The sequence below is a fragment of the Medicago sativa genome, chromosome 3 (genome assembly GCF_051527215.1).
Source record: "Medicago sativa cultivar Bolivia chromosome 3, Bolivia_mono, whole genome shotgun sequence".
NCBI lineage: Eukaryota > Viridiplantae > Streptophyta > Magnoliopsida > Fabales > Fabaceae > Medicago > Medicago sativa.
Window position 1 is genome coordinate 98,249,325 of NC_140751.1, and position 22,174 is coordinate 98,271,498.

A 22,174-nucleotide genomic window follows, 5' to 3' on the forward strand; every position below is an offset into this window, starting at 1 on the left:
CGTATCAGAAAGAAAAACATGCATGAGTTTATTTTTGGAGATCAGCATTCAGCAGTGAGCGTGTTTGAGAGGAGAAGAGAAGAGGACAGTTGGAAATATTTATTATTCACACAGCTAACCACAGCTTATTACTCTCATTCATTTACTCCTCTTTCAAATGTGGCAGTTGAGAAATATTGAAATCAACCTTTCATCCTTCACTATATATATAATATAACCTCACTGCTCCTTCTTTCACTACTACACATTTATTAAGTTCAGTAACAATGAGAGTTTTTTCTAATGACGTTGTGGTTGCTTTCATCCTGTGCAATATTCTACTTGTCACTGGCTTGTTTGAAGTGGCGGATGGTAGACAAGTTAAGGATGATAAGCATTTGATTCATCCACCATTCATTCATCCACCACATTTGTTAGGTCCTGGATTCAAACATGGAAGGTTTGGTGGCGGTGGTATTGGTGCTGGTGGAGGTTTAGGACTAGGAGGTGGGATTGGTGGAGGTGCTGGTGGGGGTTTTGGAGGTGGAGGTGGAGTTGGTGGTGGCATTGGTGGGGGTCTCGGAGGAGGTGGAGGACTTGGTGCTGGTGGAGGGCTTGGACATGGTATTGGTGGTGGCATTGGTGGAGGTGGAGGGAGTGGACTTGGTGGCGGTGGTGGGCTTGGTCATGGTGTTGGAGGAGGCATTGGTGGAGGTGCAGGTGGTGGTTTAGGAGGTGGAGGTGGATTTGGTGGTGGTGCCGGTGGTGGACTTGGTCATGGTGGTGGGATTGGCGGAGGAGTAGGTGGTGGTGGGGGTCTTGGAGGTGGAGATGGACTTGGTGGTGGTGGTGGGATTGGACATGGTGTAGGTGGTGGCATTGGCGGAGGTGGTGGGCTTGGTCATGGTGGAGGATTAGGTCATGGTGTTGGAGGGGGCATTGGTGGTGGGGGAGGATTGGGTCATGGTATCGGTGGTGGCATTGGTGGAGGAGCAGGAGGTGGTGGTGGCATTGGTGGTGGAGGAGGATTGGGTCATGGTATTGGTGGTGGCATTGGTGGAGGAGCAGGAGGTGGTGGCGGTATTGGTGGTGGAGCAGGAGGTGGAGGTGGATTAGGCCATGGCATAGGTGTTGGTGGTGGAGGTGGATTAGGTCATGGTATCGGTGGTGGCATTGGTGGAGGGGCAGGGGGTGGCGGCGGCATTGGTGGGGGAGCAGGAGGAGGTGGCGGCATTGGTGGAGGGGCAGGAGGTGGAGGTGGTATAGGAGCAGGTGGTGGGATTGGAGGCGGAGGTGGTTTTGGCGGGGGTAGTGGTGTAGGCGGAGGTGCTGGTGGAGGATTTGGAAAAGGAGTAGGCATTGGGGGAGGAGTCGGCGGTGGTGGAGGAGGTGGTTTTGGCGGAGGAGGCGGCTTTGGAGTTGGTGCTGGTATTGGAGTTGGCGCTGGAGCCGGTGGTGGCGGCGGCCCTTAGGCGGTATGGCTGGTGTTGAATGCTCAGTCATTATATCTATTTTAAACTGTCAATGCCTAGTAATTTTAAGTAAAGCTACAATCCTCTCTTTTGTGCGATTCAAATAGTATTAATTATGCTTTATATAGGTATTCTCTTCTGGTTAATTAGTATTATTTGCATGGGAGACAAAGGTTTATAAACCTATGTAATATGATCTCTGTTATTACTAATTTTATGAATATATTTAGTTTTGTTGTATGTAAGCTTGCATATATAATAGTAGTACTTTACTACTTTCTCTTCTATTATTCTTTCAAACGGCTCATTTTCTTATTTGACTAGATATATATAAACACTAATTAATAGATCCAATCCAACTAAAGTGTCAAGAATGGCTTTGGCTGTTGTGCAACATTACCTGATGGTTTCTTGTATATTTATTAGCTCTCATTTATTGCAGAGTACGATACTGCTCCTTTACATATAAAACTGAAAGGAAAAAGATTGGTGAACACCCTTTTGGTGATACACCTCCTACCACTCCTTATGTGACATGGGGCAATTTTGTCCATTTGTAAAAAATAAGGGGTGATTTTGTCCAAAACAAACCCTATCTCTCTTCCTTCACCCTCACTTTTTCTGTCCTTCTTTCTCTTCTCTCAAACCCTCCACCATCTCCACAACCTCCACCGACCCTTTTCTGTTTCCGGCGACGACGACGGCGACGACCAAAGGTCCAACCTTCATCCTCACTTTTCTCATCTCTCTCCCATCCATATTCTTATTTCGTCGGACTACCTCATTGCTGGACCCTTTTTATTGTGTTGGGCTCATTGCTGGACTGCATCTACAGATGTACCACTCTCTATTATCGGACTGCCTCTATTGCTGATTCTCCATCTTTGTTGAAGGTGAGATCTATCTCAAATTTTTCCTTCAATTTGTGGGTTTGAGGGTTGTAATTTAGGGATTTTGTGTTTTGAAAATGGTTTTGAAAAATTACATTGAATAATGTTAATAATTGAAAAACAACTTTAGTTTTGAAATTGGTAAACACTGATGAACTCTTCTTAGTTTCGAAATTAGTAAACACTGATTTTGAAATTAGTTTTTCAAAATCAAAGTTAATTTTTTGCATTTAATGAATTAGGTTTAATGTTATAAGCACTTATCATGATAGTTTTCTAGGTTTTTAGTATTTAATTTGCTGATAATACTAGACTTGATAAAGATGATGAAGAATTTTGGGAATCACTTAAGCTTTAGATAATGTTGGTTTGGTTGAATGGTGTTGGAAGTATAATTGAGGATCAAGTGTTTAGGGATGGTTTACGTCTATTGCAGCTCGATTCATTCAATCAAAATAATAGTGAATCTTCTTGCTTGTCGCCAAAATTCAATAGAACATCTGACATATCTCGTGGCCAATATAGGATGATATTAAAGTTGGACATCATATAACTACGGTGTGGCATTGCCATGCACCACCATCAAGATGAATTGAATACAACCATACCTTGAATTTTGGTGGAGGGTTATCTTGAGATAAGAATAGTGAAGACTTGTGCAGCCTCTCATTCACCTTTGATCCATCAAATTGAGGTGTTGAGAATATTGTGTATTTAATTTAAATTTGCTCAAGGTTTGAGTCATTTTGTTTCAGCATGTTTAAACATCTTTCCACTGATGGGATGTGATTGTTATGCAAACTGATGATTAATGTTAATTTTTGGGGTAAATTACACCGACCTCCCCTGAGGTTAATGTAAATACAACCAACACCCCCTCTATTTTTTCAAAATTCATTCACCTCCCCTCTATTAGAACCATCCAACTTCTGTTACATTGAAATTAAAACACGTTGTTCTAAAAGCTTTATTTGTTATTCTTCAATTGTAGTATATGGAGGCAGATTTTCAAAATCAATCCCATTTTTTTTATTAAGAAAAAATCATCAAAATCTTCTTAAACTTTACTTTTTGAAACAGCAATTCTTAAACCTTTTTTTCCGGTAAATGAAATGAAGTTGCCTCTACAACAATCTTTCGTGTATCTTTATCTTCTCAATTCAATAACATGAAACAATTGAATCACCAGCACCATTCATATTACTTACGAGATTCAAATTGCCAATTGATTTGGAGTATAACATCTTGCGGAGATATTGGTAATTTTGTATAAAAGGATATTCAAATAAAAAACTTTTTAAATGTTTGTAATACCTTTGTTGAATGTTTGATCTACTCATAATTTTGGATTCAACAATAGAAGTTTGTACTCGTTAAATGTTAATGGAAAACTCTCTAAAAAAAGTTAACGGAAAAATTAACGGTGTTAGAAGAGGAGGGAGGTGTTTGTCTATTTGATGAAAACTCAAGGGAGGTTAGTGTAAGTTTTAAAACTAGAGGGGATGTCAGTGTCATTTTAATGAACCTTAGGGGAGGTGGATGTAATTTTCCCTAATTTTTGTTTGTTGCAGCTCTTAACATAATTGGTTTGCTTATGTTTTCTCTGATACACATATAGCCTACTTGTTTGGTGGAACATTTGTTATTTGTATATTGTTCTTGTTCTTGTATCATTTGGTTTTGATTCTTTCTATATCGCAACAAAGGTCATGTATTTAAACAATTTTTTTGCTGTTAGACCAGACAAATTGTCAAATTGATCCAAAATCCTTGAAATTTAGGAAGAACAATTATGGCAAGCCTGAGGTGTGTCTTTCTATTCTTAATTATTTATTGTTTGTAACTTTTGAAAGATTGCCTTTGTTGCAAATATTTCTCTCTATGTTGCTTTTCTTATACATTTGTATACAGGACATACATGAATGACGCAAGATGGGCCATCTGAAACACAAAAAATTCATGTGGCAAATGAAAGTAATGTAAGTACACTTAGATTTGGTTTCAAAGTTTGTATAACTGTCCCAGACTAGAGCCATAGATGTGTAAATGGTTCATTTTCAGGTACAGTTAAGGCATGTTTTTGAAACGAAATCATTGATAGAAGTCAATAAAAAATCCGAGTCAAGCTCAGAAGAATCAACTTCAACCAACTACGTTCAATTTTTTGAATTTTATTTTATTATGTGATGTACTAATTCGGCCATGTATATGATATGGCTAACTTATTTAGTTTTAGTTTTATTGTTTGAAGCACTTATTCCACCATGTATTTTCTATTGTTTGATGTACTACATATTATCACTTTTGATATTTCAGTGATAACTCGCCTTAAAATAATATTGTTTTCACAGGAAAATTATGTATAACCAAATATTTGAAGTGTGTAACCACAATTTTACAAAGGTGTAACCATGTTTTTTTTTCTTTCATGTGTTTAAAACTAGTCGTCTCTAAGTTTGCATGCCTCACAATAGAAAACTAATGAAAGACATTTTAAAATTATGGTTATATTGTTCGTTTATTTTGTTATCTGTAACTTACATGTGCAAAAAAAAAAAAAAACAATTCGAGCCAATTGTCAATGAGACATTCTAATTTATGAAAAAATAGTGGTCACGCATATGTAAAAATGTGGTCATACAGACCATATATTTGGCTAGTTTTTCTTTCCCAGGTGTAAATAATATCGTTTTAGGTGAATCGGACGTATGATCTCATTTGATCACTGCACTAACAACCTTTCCAACCATAAATAACCTGATTTACAATCGGCGAGTTTATCACGCCTAAAGACGGACAAGTTCTAATTTATGAAAAAATAGTGGTCACGTATTTGTAAAAATGTGGTCATACAGACCATATATTTGGCTAGTTTATATTTCCCAGATTTAAATAATTTCGTTTTAGGCGAATCGAACGCATAATCTCATTTGATCACTGCACTAAAAGCATTTCCAACCATAAATAAACTGTTTTACAATCGGCAAGTTTATCACGCCTAAAGACGGACAAGTTCTAATTTATGAAAAAATAGTGGTCACGTATTTGTAAAAATGTGGTCATACAGAACATATATTTAGCTAGTTTATATTTCTCAGATGTAAATAATTTCGTTTTAGGTGAATCGAACGCATAATCTCATTTGATCACTGCACTAAAAGCATTTCCAACCATAAATAACCTGTTTTACAATCCGCGAGTTTATCACGCCTAAAGACGGACAAGTTCTAATTTATGAAAAAATAGTGGTCACATATTTGTAAAAATGTGATCACACAAAACATATATTTGGCTAGTTTATATTTCCCATGTATAAATAATCTTGTTTTATGCGAATCAAGCACATAATCTAATTTGATCACTACACTAAAAGCAATTCCAACAATAAATAACTTATTTTACAATTTACGAGTTTATCACGCCTAAAGACGGACAAGTTATAATTTCTGAAAAAATAGTGGTCACGCATATTAAAAAATATGGTCACACATACCATATATTTGGCTAGTTTATCTTTACCAGGTATAAATAATCTTGTTTTAGGCAAATCAAACACACAATCTAAAAGAGCATGAAAAAAATTTACATTAAATTTTGATTACGCCACTACACTATTTTTATTCTTCCTCGTATCACTCTTCACCCACGGTGTTCCAAGAACCCCGCTCTTGACACGATTTCTTGACTTGTCTTTTATTCGAGTGAACACGGTTGATGCTTGGTGATCTTCATCATCTGATACATTTGATGATCTTCATCATGTGGATACCCGAACCTTTGCTTGGTATTATAATGTAGAATTCCCAAGCTACGACAATATTGTAGATCTTCATCAGAGAATAGACTCAAACTTACTTATGAGCTAAGCCTTCTTTTTTACCTCCATCACGAACTGTTATACACCATAAGAATCCAAACTTCCACTATAAAAAATCATGAACTGTTATATTATCAAAATAGCAAGTCTTACAAACATATCAAAATAACAAAGTAGATACTACGACAATGTGATTACTCAAATCCATAGACATAAAAAGGTTTACACTATGAACTACAATCTCATACAAAGGGTTTCAAATTGCTATCTTCACATAGAAACTGCCCAGTCCAAAATATGTGTTGTTATCCATAAAATTGAAGAAACATGAACAAATCATACCATTTATAGAACAAAAACAAATTATTGCTTTAGCATAATTGTTTTCAAGGTCATTTAGTTATGTACATAGCAGCAAGTTTCTGACAGACTAACATAAAAAATGGAAAGAGATGGCAGATTATATACCATTATTTGCTTAGAAACTCAAGGATCTTTAGATGCCCTGGAAACATTAGATAGTTTCTGTTCAATATCTTCATGTCCAACCAACACCAGCTAATAGCACCTGATTTGTATGCATAAACCTAGTCGTATCTCTCGTCGGATCACAAAAAGAGAGCCATGTGTAGGCCTGCCAGCTTCTTAAGAAGATCAAAGTTGAGGTTGCGTGGATTATCACTATAAAACCATCATAGAGATAAAAACAAAAAACCTCCATTAAATCTATGTCCATTTCTTGAATGTGTATAAAGAAAAGAGTTGCAGCTGAATATCATTATACCTAACATAAATTGGACATCCGCCAATTTCATGAGTTGCGCCACATCAAAGGCTACCATACGATGGAAGTGACAATGCAACAGCCCCAAAAAACCTCTGAGAGAAACACCACTGCAAAACATTTGCATAAGAAACAGGTTGAGCATCCCAAATTTTATCTCGAGACATGCATGTTCTAAACACGAAAACAGGATTTCCAAAATATGTACCAAATAGTCAATTATAAACAACCCAATAAACCTCAACTTACAGTCAATCAACAAGTATAGTATGATTTCCTCAAAACTTCCACTTCAACCTCTTCACCTGCATCACAATTTCGCTATCGATCCAAACTATAAGACAAGGATCACACTTGTATATTATATATGTTTATATTTATGTAAGTGAGAAGTTTTCATTATAGTGGGATTCACTTCCACACTAACTATAGTACAAACTAAAGGCGAGTACAAACACCATAGCATACTAGTTAGATTTCTAACTAAATTGATTGAACTATAATGAGATTTGTTCACATATATGAATATAAACAGTTATAATATACGAGAAAAACTATAGTGCATCCTGTTTTATTTTTTTAAATATCTCTAAATTAAGTAAGGCAGAGAACCATGATGACTTTGCCCTTTGATTCCAAGTTTGGACACCCAGCATCGACGACCGTAAGGGAAAGAAAGTGTGGGCGAGGGAACCAGGGTAAGAGCTTTGTGCTCTTAGCTAAATCTTCCTGCATAATTGTTCTACCTGCATACTATTCTCTCATGAAAATTAAACAGCACATCACTCCATAAACACGCCTGACTTTAAGATAATTAGAAACTATATCAAGTTATAACAAGCAACATTACGGCTTATTAACATCTCATACTTCATAGGCTACTGTAGAGAAGATAAATAACAAGGATTTTGCTTACAAACTCTTTTTAACCGATCAATGTAATCATGTAATTAACTAGTATCACTGTAACTATTAAAGATGGGCTTCAAGAAGATAGAATTATTGAAAACATAATATAAGGGAAAATGTTGAAAGTGAAACATCGACAACATATACTGAAATAACAAAGTTTTCAAAATTTCACCCGACTGCGATTGAGGCCGAGTCGGTCAATTTTCTGTATCCAGGAAACATATTTACTCAAATGATAAAGCATACTAATATATGAAATTCTCTTAACATGTAAACACAGTTCCTATCAATGAAATCAAAATAAAAGCTTCTGTTCAAACATAGAAAATACTTTTGTGAATTAATCAACTTGAGCAACCAACCAAGAAGAACCATTTGTTTATCAACAATTACTCCTACAAAAAAAAAAAAAAACCTCCAATGGTTCAGGTCCAACACAAAATCAAGCTGAAGAAAGATCCCAATACACATCAATCTTACAACATTACAACAATAAGCTTCTAAACTCTTACAACCCTTTATCTTTGAAAACACCCAAGGTTGTATATCCACTTTACATAAACATTGAATTGATGGATCATCAGTACCATAAACATTAAATTGACCCATCAAACTCATATGTGATTGTAATCAAACAAGATCTACCTCTAATTGAACACACAAAAACACAAATAATTAGATTCTTCGCTATTTTGCTTCAGCTTGAAGCTGCTACCAGAACTGCATTTTCACCAAACACATGATGGAAATAAAACTCAAATAACCCTAAATACAAATAACCCTCGATGTAAACAATCAATCAGACCAGATGTTGGAAGAGGCAAAAACAAGAAATAACTCACCTTCAATGGTGAAGCAACACAGATTGAGAGTAAATGGAGAGATTGATTTAAGGACAACGATGGTGAGAGAGCGCGACAGCGACGACGAAGACGACAACATTTGGGAAGAGATCTTCTCCCACTCGCCCTAAAACAGATCTGAGCAGATCCGGTGATGGTAAAAAAGGTGGTGGTGAGGAAGGGAATCGGTAATGATAATGGTGGTGGTGGTGGGGCCGACAGCGGCGGTCGGTCGGAGAAGAGAGGGCACAAGGAAAAGAGAAGAGAGGGATGAAGGAAAAAGGAAAAGAGAAGAGAGGGATGAAGGAAAAAAGGAAAAGAGAGACAATTAGTGGAGTGTGGGGCCCACATTGCCATATGTCATTTTTTTATGTGGGTGTAGGAGTGGTATTGCCACCTATGGTGGTATACCTATCAGGACGTCAGCTGGTGTCACCAAAGCATGATACAAATGCTTGAATTCTTGAAGCCCCAATTAAATAAATATGTGAGAGAGACTATGCATATGCTGTGTCTTGATTGCTGTCAGGGTGATTTGTTGGTTGCTCTTAATGTTACTTGCTTTAGATCTTCTATATATGTATAGAAGATAACAAATTGGAAGATGGTAGCCCCATTCTTTTTAACATAGCCATGCAGTTAAATGAATCATGAGAGCTATGTTCAATCTACGTACGATGCAAGGACTAAAACATCAATTTAATATGGCTAGTGAGTAACACTATCTTAAACATCCACAATGGAGACTCTCATCTTTGAAGTCTTAAATGGGTCTCACATTGACACATCACTTTTTAATAATTTTTTAATAATAGTACCTAATAGGTACTCAACCACTCCAATGGAGATCCTCTAACAAAAGGTCTAATTGGGTCCCACCAATATTATTTATTTAATACACTATCTATTTTAATACACTTTTTAATTATTATTTTAATAAAAAGGTGATGTGGATCCATTTAAGAATGAGGTCTTAATTTAGACCTTGCATCTTTTAAGACCCTCACTTTTTTTTTCCACAATGAGGGTACCTATTAGGTACCAGGTCTTAAATGGTAAAGACCTCACCATTGTAGATGCTCTTATAAGGTTACCCTACAATTAAGCTCTCTCATTTATTGCATACAACTGCCCAATGCTTATGTACGTATTATGATCAAATTAATTCAATATACTATCCACTCAAAAGAATCAATACACCGTGTAGTATAATATTGTGTCTTTTGCTACTCTGTTTAGCAATCTTTAATACATTAATTCTTGACTCCCCTGTAGGGGTGGGAACAGGCCAGGCCGCCCGACAGGGGCCTACGACCTAACCTATTTAAAGCCTAACTCGGCTCAGCTCGTTTAATAAAAAGGTCAGGCTCAAGCTTTATATAAAGCCTATTTACTTAAATAGGCCAGGCTAAGGCTTGGAAAAAAGCCTATTAAGCCCGTCAGGCCGGTCTATTAAGTTTTTTATATATAATATATCTTCCGTTATTGATATTGTTGAAGATTTTTTCATAAACTCAACCCTTCATATGATTTAGTTATTTAGTACCACGTATAGTTGTGTGATTAGACATTCGTAAGATTTCGTTATTTAGTAGCAGATATATTCGTGTGTTTTAGACCTTCATATGTTTTGGCCTATTTAGTAGAAGGCTTATAGATGTTGCTAGACTTTAGTGTAAAATAGGCTTTTAAATAGGCTTTCAGGCTTCATCAGGCCTTTAAAAAGGCCAGGCCAGGCCAGACCCTAAAAATAAGCCTATGACGGGTAATAGGTCAGACTCAGGCCTATAATTTTTAAAGCAGGCCAGGCTTAGGCCTTACAAAGCCAGGCCCGGCCTAGCCCATTTCCATCCCTACTCCCCTGCCTATAGCTAGCATAAATTTAGCTATTGTGTATACGCATGGAAATGATAATTTGCTTATTAGGTGAATTGAAGGGGTATAGTAGAGTGTGAATTAATAGAGTTTGGGTAGTGTTAACTTGTGCCCTCAGGGCACATGTTAAGAATCTAAAAATGGAATTAAATAATAAATTTTGTCTTGAAAAGATAAGATTTCAAATTTCAAGAATATTGAATGCACAATTTCCAACAAAATGTTTCTATCTTTGGCTTCTTAACTTGTTCCTTGAGGGCACAAGATAACATTTCCCATATCATAAATCAGATAGCAAAATTTGCCAAATTACTTCGCTGAAGTCATGGATTCAGTTATGTGGCTTTTGTTTGTTTCAAGAATGATTTTGTGTGTCTGTATATAGTGCAATTTACACATTACAATATTTTTTTGAGAGCTGCTATATATTACGTGAATATATCCAACGAATGTCTCACGATTTGTAAATTGCTTCAGTGTAAAAAAAAAAAAAAAAATGGTTCCACTTGCCAACATGGGGTCAACTACAATAAAGGTAGGTATAGTTTGATCGGTCGTCAAATTTTCGTTAGCCCACTTTTCGTTGTATTAATCATTCTTCTTTTTTTCTTTTTTACTGATTTGGAAAATTGGTACTTAGTAGTAAGAGTCTTTGATTGGAACACGTGGTTACAAAATTGGATAACCAAGTTGAATATAATTAAATTTTTATTTAGATTATTGTATTTTTTTGTTAAGTTGTTTAATGACTAGAAGCGGTTTCGAACCCCCGGTATTTATCTATCGTAAGGTGTTTACTATATGATTATGCTCACTAACATAGTTGTAGTAAATAAAATAAATGATAATTTTTTTTTACCGAAAAAATGATTATTTAATTCATGATGTTTATGATATTTACCCTAATATTCACAAAGACCGTGCAATCCACGCAAACCCCACAAGCTCTATAGTAATATGGAAGCGACAAAGCACTTTGCTTCATCACACACACATAATTAGAAAGAGATGCAGAATCTGCAAGAGAAGGCTTCTGAATGGAGTGGTGTTGAGACAAATCATGCTTTTGCCATTGATGACACCAACTTGTTTCAAAAGCTAGGCCTTCAAACTTTCATTAACCTTTCCACCAATTTCTACAACAGGTTCTATATATATTCAACTTATATATTTCAATATTAAATAACCTTTCTTTACTAAGTTCATGACAATTAATGGTTGTGCTATAATAGAGTGTATGATGACGATGAGGAGTGGTTTGGTTCAATATTTGCCAAGTCTGATAAAGACAAAGCAATTCAAAACCAGTACGAATTCTTGGTCCAGAGAATGGGAGGTCCTCCTCTGTATTCTCAGAGAAGAGGTCAATATTCTTTATTTTATTTTTATTTCACTTTTCATAGAAACACTTTTAGATTTTTAACTTTTCGGAAAAATACTTCTAATTAGTGATTACTATTTTACTGATTTTTTTGTACTCAAGTAAGCAAACAATATGATAGATTTTTTTCAAAAAATAAATAAATACTATTATAGATATATTTTGAAAAATGCTATTAATTCTTGATTAATTTAACACTACTAACAATTTTTTTTTAGTGTATGTGATTTAGTCAATAATATTCTTTATTTGGGGATGGTTAGTAAAATGACAGGTTTTGAACTTACTACACAATGAGTTTATAAGTGATTATTGCCTAAGCTTTGAAACCTATATATATTTAGGTCATATATATATCTCTAATAAATGTGTGGCTTAGTTCATTTGCTACCGTACTTCACATTACAGGACATCCTGCTCTAATTACTAGACATCGACCATTTCCTGTGACACATGAAGCTGCCGAGAGGTGGTTACTTCATATGCAACAAGCATTGGACAATATTTCAGATATAGATCATGATTCCAAGATAATGTTGATTAACTTTTTCAGATTTATTATCTTCACTTTGCAGAAATCAAATCAATAAAAATAAATAATGTTCATGATATAACAACCTGTGTTTTTACTTTTTAGGCACACTGCATATTTTCTTGTTGCCGGAGTTGAAAAGAAGAATCAAAGCCTTCACCCTTGCAAGGATGCAGCTGGAAGGCATCCATGTAAAAACTTTTAAAGGTTGAAGGATCTATCAACTAGTATTATACAATTCATATAGTTTTTCAAATCTATCCAGCATCAATTACTGTTGATGATCGTGTAACAAAAAAATTTATTGATGTTCATGTCGTTGTTCATATTTTAATGTATCATTGATAAGCTAAAAATTGGTATTTAGTGATCGAATTATTGTAGCTTTCGTAGTGCTCGATTTAAGGACAAAACTTTGCAATCATGCTCTAAATTTGCTAAATGAGTTTGAGACTTATATATGGGACCAATTATAAAATGTCACTGATGTTAACAACCGATTTTGTATCCAATTTGACTCTAAATCGGTCAATACATTGTTATGCACACATTTAGACATTATTTGACATAGTGTATCAATATACAATGATAAAATCAAATGAATCTGTCTAATCCAAGTTGCTTTTAATCATATTGGATTTTCATGAAGCAATCCAAACCAAACTAAACCGTTTGTCATTTTAATCTCTTGATCGTATGAATCTTTACCCTAAAAATGTTCTAAACCAAACCACAAACACCCCAAACTCATCCAATAACTTTATCATTGGGGTATTTACAAGTAGAGCACACTGACGCAAGCACAACCACCATTTTCTCAACATTTGAAGCTCTACTCTGGGTCAATATTTTCTATCACATAAATGCAATATTTAAAAGCTCACCAAATACCAAACTTCTTTCACCAAGTTAAAAAACATTTTCACACACAATAATTAATTTGTCTGATCTCAACATATAGTTTTGTTTACCAGCAAATAATCATTTTCGTACCGGAATGAGTAACGTGTAGCTATAATAGTCTACTAATATATCAAAATTTTAAAATAGGCGGTTAGGGAGGGAGTAGACGCAGGTGGGGTGGGCTGGTTCTCAGAGAGGGTGTCGAAAAAGGTGGGGGATGGTTCGAATACTTTTTTCTAGTTGGATAGGCGGTTAGGTGATGTCCCTTTGCGTACGCGGTTTAGCCGTCTATTTGACTTAGCTTCGAATAAGTTGAGTACGGTGGCTGACATGTTCTCTCAAGGTTGGGGGGCAGAGGGTGAGGCGTGGAGATGGAGGAGGAGGTTATGGGCGTGAGAGGAGGAGATGGTAGTGGAGTGTGTGCATTTACTTCACGATATTTTTTTGCAATCTGATGTTTCTGACAGGTGGCAGTGGAACCCGGACATTGAGGCTGGTTATACTGTGTGAGGCGCATATCAGATACTCACTACTCAGGTTCGTCCTTTAGAAGAGGTTTCAAATGATCTAATATGGCATAAGCAGGTTCCTTTAAAGGTCTCTATCCTTGCGTGGAGACTGTTACGTGACAGGTTGCCAACCAAGAATAACCTTCACCGGCGCGGCATTCTCCAAGCTGACAACATTAGATGTGTGGCTGGGTGTGGGGTCGATGAATCAGCCGCTCATCTTTTTCTTCATTGCGAATTGTTCGGTTCTTTGTGGCAGCATGTAAGGTCGTGGATTGGCATTTCAGGTGCAGATCCCCAAAATATCAATGATCACTTTATTCAATTTATTCATTGTCATTCGAGGACTTGTTGATCATTTCTTCAGCTAGTATGGCTTTTGTGCATTTGGCTAGTTTGGAGTGAACGTAATAACAGACTATTTAATAATATCCAAACGCCAATTGTCCAAATTATGGACAAGGTAAAACATAATTCCTTGTGGTGGTTGAAAGCTAATAACACCACTTTTGTTTTTGGTTCTCAGAGATGGTGGTCAGACCTGTTACTTTGTTTGGGTATCGACTTACCATATTTTTGTAATATTTGACAGACTGATTGTACATTAGAGTGGTCGCTTTAGTACGCCTTGAGCTAAAGTTGTGCCATTGGTTTGTTAATATATTCCATTTTGATTTCTTCAAAAAAAAAAATCGATTGTATACTACGTTAGTCAAAATAGTCTGTAACGTTAAAATAATATTCTAATGCTGACAAATAACGTAAATATATATATATTGAGGGACTAATATGACAGTAATAACGTGATATTTTAACATCAAAAACTATTTTAATTAATATAATGCACAATCATGGACTATTATATGCCGAAGAACTATTATAGCTAGGCATTAAACATTCATGACAAAAATTACTATTTACTGTGTCTTTTTTACGGTCAATTTTTTGTTTTAAGGAATTTTTTTAATAATCAATGCATAGTTCATTATTTAAACTAACATTATGCAGCATGTGCATTAAGATGGAGCCTCCTGCTAAACGTTTAAGCAATTTTGTTTTTATTGTTAATTTTTGACGAAATTTCCGTTATGACTTTATGAAACTCCTTTACTCCATTAAGAGCAACGTGTCTGTTTTTTTTTTTTTTTTTAAAAGTTAAAATGAAATTTATTTAAACCACAAAGAATCCTAGCAAGCACAAGGAATGCTAGGCTAGTAGACTTAAAAAGCAACATACAAACGAAAAATGTGACCTATATATACGGAACACCCAAACAAACCCCCATGTATCAAAAGCAAACTTCTACAAACAAACCAAAAACACCCTCCCCTCGAAACCAATAAAAACTAAATATCAAACCGAGAAGTCATCTCCAAAAACCAAAGTCTAAACGCATGTGCAATAGCAGAAACAAATATTGTGTCAAACCGTTGAAAAACCTCTCCAAAATAATCATCAAACCTACCAAAAACCCATGTAACCGCACCTTAAACAAGCCACACTGTCTAACATCCGTGTATTTGAAAACCCCATCAACAACAAACTCATAGAAGAAAACTCACAAAAAGCATAACCACCACTAGCCACCACAAGCACCACCACCACCAAAACTACCATTAACTACCACAAAAACCACCATTAATTTTCACCAAAAACCAGCACCAGCCACCACGAATACCAATAAACCCCATTGACCCTCTCATCAACCACCACCACACACCCCTAGCCACCACGAAAACAACTGCGGTGTTTTCGATGCTCTATATCACCACTTCATCACCACCACCGCACAAACCCATCACCACACCGCAGATCTCAGATCCACCACCACACCATCCCAAGTTGGACTCTTCTCTCCACCGATCCATCAAAACAACATCGTCGCCACCCCTGCAAAACCACCACGTCATCACCACCTTTACCTCCTATCATTGCCGTGACCTACTCCACCACAACACACCAACAGAATTTACAGATGATAACGATAAGTTAACTAATTCTACGTCCGTCTAACATTATATTAGTATGTCAAAATAGATGTTTTTGTTGAAGTCTAGGGGAGCACCAAGAGCACGACAAGTTTCCGTGGATACACCGGAACTCAATTACATATACTACTACCACAGAAAATATGGAATGGAAGGTAGAAAAAAAGGAACTTTTTATATATGATCTATAAAATAAAAAATTAGCATAACCTTTCTTTTTTAATTAACCCTTTGATTTTTACGGGAATGAGTTCTAGTAACTTGCGGTTCGACCGAAAAGTTAACAATGTCTCATAAATATAATTGTTCCACCCATGATCGAACTCTAACTTGGAATGGTCAGTAAGATTTAAAGTAGATGATATGTGAACATTTCTTGTTGGGAACAATAAAAAAAGGCACTAGCATTGCATTGCATTTCCCTTTCATTTTTTACTTGGTAAGACGCAAAAGTCCGAAACATTCAACTTTCGTGTACCTTTTTATTTGATTATGGTCTGCTGTAGTTTTCCTTCATTGCGACAATGAGGTCAATTCTGAACAGCAAATCATTATTGCGTTGCTACTTGCTAGAAACAACAAACACAAAATCCACTACTTGATATCACAACTCGCAACGTAACGCCATTAATTGTTAGGAAAATGAAAACAAAGAAATCAAGGGTTTAAATGCAACAATTATCACCTTTTTTTTTTTTTTTGGTTACAACAATTATCACCTTTCGTACAATGGGAGATTTTAATCTTTCAAACAAAAATATCTTCTGAACCAATTAACCATTGTTGTATTCGCTTTGATTAAACTAAAAGATACTAGAATCATCTCATTCAAGCGCACTTCTGAAATATATTGTTTGAACTTGGAATAATGCAATAATAAACTTTCAAGTTTCAAGTGATAAATATTTGTAAATGCTCCTTTTAAGGAAAAGATAAATGAAACATTCAAAAAGACATAATTGATCACTTTTTGTTCACTTACCCTTTTTTTCCGTCAAATCTGGAAAGTGTTATTTTTCCATCATGAGAGGTGTTATACATAGCGAAAAGGTTTTCAAAAGTTCCCTATTTTCAGCAAAACACCCAGGTAGTGGTGTGAATCAATCGATCATAGTTTGTCACTATGTATTCGTTATGTTTTCTATTGCAATATATAGCATTGTGATTTCCATCACATTCATGAGTTTCGTGAAAAACTTGTTCATACTAAATACCATTTCTATTAAAATTTCTGTGCATATATTATTGTTTCTCTAATAAATTTACAATCATAAGATTGCACACTCTAATAAGTTGATTCAAATTTTAGTATATCTGATCAACACCTCAATACTAGATAGTAAAATTTTGCGATGATATAGAAAAATGGACTCTAAAATCCAGAACAGAAAAAGAAAATAGCTGTATTTTTTTTTTTTTTTTTTTTACAATCTAATCATCGACCAACTAAATATTTAGGTGGTAAGATCCAAGATGGATCAGCATACCGAGCTGAGAACGAACGAGGGAGATTATCTGGTTCCATCCAACCTGCTCCATGATCAAAGTTCATTGAGTATGTATCTTGATCATATGATACATGACCATCTTCAACTATAGTAGAAGGAGAAGGAGAATTGAAAACTTTCTTCTTATCTCTTTTTAGCTTTCTCCAAATCTTCTGCCATACTGTTTTTTTGCTACCATCATAGTTGCTTGGTGAAATATTGCTATGATAGTTTGCCTTTGTTGTGTAGCTCCTACCTAACCTTGCTTCTCTTCTTGAACCAAACATGTACTTCTTCATATCCATTTTCTATTACTATACCAAGTTTTCCTTCAAAAGCTTGATGCCAAGGTGAATGGGATTTTTTTAGCATATCCCTTTCTATTTAAAGATTTTTTTATTTTAATTTACAATGTCTAACTACCTAGTTTTTGAAAGCAGTTAAGTTTATTTGTTGTGTGAAACTATCTATCATTAATCTTATCCATAATCCCTTATATAATAATTGATGAGGTGAAATTAGGCTTAGACCGCCCACCATGACAACAACCAGGTGATTTAGACACTTTGATTGAATTCTATTAAAGTCTCATGTAATGTAAAACAGCCATTGGATATTAAAGAGAAAAAACAATAATAAATGAATTGTATTTATTTGAAGTGTCAAAGTTATACTACTGCGTGCAGAACGAGTCATTGTTTTACACTTGCAGCCGCCAAATATGGAAATGTAAGCTATGATTATTAAAAAAAATAAGAATAAACAGTATTCCATAATCCATTCCAGTCACACCCTTCTCAATAAATTCTATATATCATCATCACAACCATTTTCTAATTCTACAAAACATAGGATTCTTATTTCACCAACTCAGGATGTAATTCCTGTATATTATACTATTTATTTAAATAAAATATTTTCCTTTCATCAGTTTCACATGGATACTATTCTGACCATAATTGAAGATTTTAACTTATTCCACCAGTGTAAATACTGCCAAACCAGATACCGCCACTGAAGTTGAGATTCCGTTTCCATCTTCATTTTTCACAGGTCAAGGATAATGAACACATTTCTCTGATTATATGTATGCACTTTGTTTTTTTTTTTTTTAGGGAACCAAACATGTTCGAATCACTTTTGACTCCTTTAAAAGTGAAACCAAACATACACTTGGATACATATCATATGAATAGCATAATGAGTCATAGTATATGATTAACTTAAATTTGATAGGAACTTTTAAATTTTCAACTTACATAATTAATAATTTAATATTACCCTACACAACACTATCTTAAGGCACATAATTGAACACTTAGGCAAATGTGCTTTCCATAATTAAGGATGGTTAGAACCTACAAAGCTATGGCAAAATTTTCACACAAGATTGATAAATCAGCATGTTCAGCTAAAACATGTATGCTGCTTTCTTGTGTGAGGATGCAGCTTAACTTAGGTTTAAAATTACACATAAACTAACTTTCTCAAAAGAGAAAGAACAGAAAAGCTTGTCACGCCGCACCACCACCTTGAGCGTGGGCAATCGACTTCAGTTTCTCATAAGCATCAGAACACGCATGAGTATAATCCGATAGCGCGCGGAAGAGCTCAGGCAAGCGAGTTTTGAGACTCTGGAGTGATTTCTCTCTTACTTGAACACACAATTTTTTGTGAGATTCAGTTTCTTCTTCTAATCTCTTCTTCAAGCTCTCAACGACAAACTGCTTCTCCGAGATCGGATTGTTTGTATTTACATCATCTCTTTCTAGATCATCGGGCCCCCTTCGTTGTAAATGCTTCTGGTACCATTCTTCAAAAGCTTGGTTTTTCCTCAAGAATTCCTTTCTAGTTTCCTCACATTTCTCCTTTAACTTCATCTCTTCCTCCTGCTGAAGTATGATCGTCTTTATCACTGCAGAAAATGAGGTAATAGCAGATTTCGCTAGCTCGTCAGGAAGCTTGTCGAGATAATCATGCCATGCATAAAGAAGGGCTTGGATTGGTGGATTTTGGGCTCTTGGCGGAGACGAGATTTTTTCTTTTAGGTTGCTTTCGATGGGAATGAGATTTAACTTGAGCCAGCTATAAAGAGCTTGGATGTAATGCTTCTGTTGAGTCACAAGCTTCTCAAATTGTGACTCCCATTCTTGGATTACATTCCAAAGCTGCACGGTGCGGTCGTAATGATGCTTGGTTGTTTCCTTATGATCTTGAGAAATATCAAGAGATTTGAGGTCTGTAACTATTTTCAGCTGGCTGTCATGATGCATGAACATATTCTCCCACATATTGGCCATCCTGAAAGAAATCAAGTAGATTCATGAATCATGGTTAAGATAAAAATCCATTTGTGATGCAAAAAATAGAAACTTGGTACTTGATTGGTGTGTTAGCAAAATTTTGGATCATGTAGCAGCCAATACCAGAACAAATTGAAAACTAGGAAACAATACATGTAAAGTGACACGATTATTAGGACATTTATTACAACATTAAAATAAACTTCGGTATCTAGGCTCAGAATTTAAATGACAAATATAGATTGAGAATCTAGGTACTAAACTGCATAATAAAATGCTTTTCGATTGGGATGTTCCACTTACAATTTTATAGAATATATTTTGCAACATCGGTTACTACTAGGATGCTGGATTATCTAACATTCAAGACTAATTCAGGCCAACAAGCATGAAATTTAGGACGTTGTCATTGGTTAAAGGAAGTTTTCAAGGAAGTTCACAACGGCTCGAGTTTCTTTCACTATTCTTCATTCAAGCATAGTTATTCACTACCACTAAGATATCAAATAAGCACAGGATAATCGATCATATCTCTTTGACTTCCCATTGGCAATACTTACCCAATAACAAGAGCAACAAGTTTTGGATACAACTGAGAATCGCGAATATGGTCCACTTCAGAAACTGTTGAGTCCATCGACTGCATATCAACAATATATCTTGTGTGTAAATGACTTACGGCCGCTTTAGTTTTTCCTAATGATTCAACACTGGCGCCACGCTTCTTCTGCTTGTTCAGAATTGCAACTTTTCTTTGATATTCAAACTTCATAAGCTCACCTTGCTGTCGACAATAAGTGAAATTTTAAAAAGGCAAGCCCTCATTAAGAGCAACAAGTTACAAATAGCAATAAAAACTTAGCAATAATAGTAATAGAAAACACGACAGTACAGTGGAAAATAAAATCAAATAAAAACAATGAGAAAGCTAACTAACAAGATGAAGGAAAGTATAAATGTCAAAAATGGAAGATGACATCTACCTTGACTTCTTCATAGAGTTTCTTTTCCCATGCTAACAACTTGTCCAAAACAGTGGCATGTGTTTCTTTATCTTCAGAATCAAAATCATCTTTTCCACCCTCCCCATTGGATACACCCTTGAATGACCGATTCCATGTTATCACTTGCATGACTCTAGCAGAATGATCAATGTGACCTGCTAATGTCATTGCAAATCAGCCTCAACCTTGCATGTCAATTCCAGCTAACTAAAAACCTTAAACTTCACACAACTAGAGTTTTAAAAAAAAGGTCTAGGACCGCAATTTGGATAATGACATCAAGGATTTTGACGTGCCCGCGATTTAAAACTTTGGTCACAATTACAAACATTAACTGAAGTTGAATAAAATAAAGGAAAAAAATCTAATAGAAAATACATTACCCCGACCATCAGCGAAATTAGAATGATAATGCAACCTAGTAGCTTCAAGCATCTTAGAAACATCTTGAGCAGTCTCAGAAGCTTTAAGAAAATGATCATCAAGAGAACTAAGAATCTGCATAAGGGTAACAGAAGGAACCACCTTAATTGCTCTTCTAAACTCAGCAGGAGCAGTTTTAGAATGTTCAATAATATGTGTAGCCTCTCTTATCACATCATCCTCATGTACATGTTCATGCTCCTTATTATACACATCAACCTCAACTTTCTCCGGTGTCTTGGGTTCAATCTCATCCTCCACATGTCCTCCATTAACATCAACATTCTCACCTTCAATTTCACCTTCTTCATTCTCAATCTCATCTTCCTCATTCAAAGAACCTCTTCCCATATTATCCATATCCATAAAGAAATAATCCCAAGCCATGTTCTTGGAATCCGGCAAAGGCGGTGGCGGCATCACTTTACTCCCAGAAGAAGGAGAAGATGGCGCGTGAGGCGCGTGAACTTGTCCATCAGCATCACCGCCTTTCCCTTCTTCCACCTCTTCAACAATGTCACCTCCACCACTAATTCCAACGCCGATCTTGCGGTGCTGTAACTGCAACGACACAGGCGGCAATGTTACAGAGCGTTTGAGAGAAGCCGGTGAGAAATTAGGCGGAAGAGGCGGTGGAGGAGGGAGGGATTCTTCCAAAGGCGGTGGAGGTTTAGGATCAGAATGAAGAGGCGGTGGATGAAGCTCAATGTCGTCGAGATGAGTTTCGCCGTGAGCGTAGTCGGAGAGAGCGGCGCCGGTGTTTTTGAGAGCCATAGCATAACCTGAATGACCGGCGGCGAAGGCATTACGAGCGGCGACAGCTTCACGCATTAAGTTTTTGCGGTCTTTGCAACGTGCTACTGATTCTTCATTGTCTATGCGTGATTGAGCGCAACCCATTTTGAGTTAGAAAATGGAAATTGAACTTGAGAATGAGAATGAGAAGAAAAGAGAAGGGTTTATAGATTTGAGTGAAGAATGAGAATGGTTGGTGACAAAGAGAGAGAGGACAGAAGAGAGAGAAGGATGAACTGTGTAGTGACATACAACCCAACACAGATTATTTTGTTTT

General features: G+C 36.0%; 3 protein-coding genes and 2 long non-coding RNA genes across 8 annotated transcripts; 3 read left to right on the plus strand and 2 right to left on the minus strand.

The window, feature by feature from the left end:
- Window positions 1-1,691, plus strand: LOC146942663 (uncharacterized). The gene has a single exon (XM_085756724.1). It carries the CDS (start codon window positions 267-269, stop codon window positions 1,449-1,451), a length of 1,185 nt encoding a protein of 394 aa, XP_085612850.1. The 5' UTR covers window positions 1-266; the 3' UTR covers window positions 1,452-1,691.
- A 241-nt stretch (window positions 1,692-1,932) lies between these two features.
- Window positions 1,933-4,743, plus strand: LOC146942664 (uncharacterized). 2 transcript variants are annotated; one of them, XR_015032818.1, is made up of 4 exons: window positions 1,933-2,344; window positions 4,080-4,147; window positions 4,253-4,320; window positions 4,403-4,743. It is a non-coding gene; the product is annotated as an uncharacterized LOC146942664 (long non-coding RNA). The 2 variants fall into 2 exon arrangements; XR_015032819.1 differs by having other exon boundaries at window positions 4,085-4,147.
- Window positions 4,744-5,717: 974 nt separating this feature from the next.
- Window positions 5,718-9,113, minus strand: LOC146942665 (uncharacterized). The gene is made up of 5 exons (XR_015032820.1): window positions 8,697-9,113; window positions 7,192-8,249; window positions 6,943-7,052; window positions 6,627-6,839; window positions 5,718-6,264 (listed from the first exon to the last, which is right to left on the minus strand). It is a non-coding gene; the product is annotated as an uncharacterized LOC146942665 (long non-coding RNA).
- Window positions 9,114-11,489: 2,376 nt separating this feature from the next.
- On the plus strand, window positions 11,490-14,602 carry LOC146942666 (group 2 truncated hemoglobin 3-1). 2 transcript variants are annotated; one of them, XM_085756726.1, is made up of 5 exons: window positions 11,490-11,716; window positions 11,804-11,934; window positions 12,361-12,503; window positions 12,588-12,610; window positions 12,909-14,602. In XM_085756726.1, exons 1-5 carry the CDS (start codon window positions 11,580-11,582, stop codon window positions 12,958-12,960), a joined length of 486 nt encoding a protein of 161 aa, XP_085612852.1. In that variant the 5' UTR covers window positions 11,490-11,579; the 3' UTR covers window positions 12,961-14,602. The 2 variants fall into 2 exon arrangements, with proteins under 2 accessions (XP_085612852.1, XP_085612851.1); XM_085756725.1 differs by lacking the exon at window positions 12,909-14,602 and having other exon boundaries at window positions 11,491-11,716; window positions 12,588-12,867.
- A 3,983-nt stretch (window positions 14,603-18,585) lies between these two features.
- LOC146942667 (DNA ligase (DUF630 and DUF632)) lies at window positions 18,586-22,174 on the minus strand. 2 transcript variants are annotated; one of them, XM_085756729.1, is made up of 4 exons: window positions 21,063-22,174; window positions 20,659-20,834; window positions 20,236-20,459; window positions 18,586-19,673 (listed from the first exon to the last, which is right to left on the minus strand). In XM_085756729.1, exons 1-4 carry the CDS (start codon window positions 22,000-22,002, stop codon window positions 18,887-18,889), a joined length of 2,127 nt encoding a protein of 708 aa, XP_085612855.1. In that variant the 5' UTR covers window positions 22,003-22,174; the 3' UTR covers window positions 18,586-18,886. The 2 variants fall into 2 exon arrangements, with proteins under 2 accessions (XP_085612855.1, XP_085612854.1); XM_085756728.1 differs by having other exon boundaries at window positions 20,659-20,837.

Coding starts and splice junctions, on each gene's coding strand:
- LOC146942663 (XM_085756724.1), top strand. CDS start 267: ATGAGAGTTTTTTCTAATGACGTTGTGGTTGCTTTCATCCTGTGCAAT.
- LOC146942666 (XM_085756725.1), top strand. CDS start 11,580: ATGCAGAATCTGCAAGAGAAGGCTTCTGAATGGAGTGGTGTTGAGACA. Junction 11,717..11,803: donor TCCACCAATTTCTACAACAG/GTTCTATATATA, acceptor GTGCTATAATAG/AGTGTATGATGACGATGAGG. Junction 12,504..12,587: donor TAATGTTGATTAACTTTTTC/AGATTTATTATC, acceptor TTTTTACTTTTT/AGGCACACTGCATATTTTCT.
- LOC146942667 (XM_085756728.1), bottom strand. CDS start 22,002: ATGGGTTGCGCTCAATCACGCATAGACAATGAAGAATCAGTAGCACGT. Junction 20,838..21,062: donor TAATTTCGCTGATGGTCGGG/GTAATGTATTTT, acceptor CAATGACATTAG/CAGGTCACATTGATCATTCT. Junction 20,460..20,658: donor AACTCTATGAAGAAGTCAAG/GTAGATGTCATC, acceptor TATTGTCGACAG/CAAGGTGAGCTTATGAAGTT.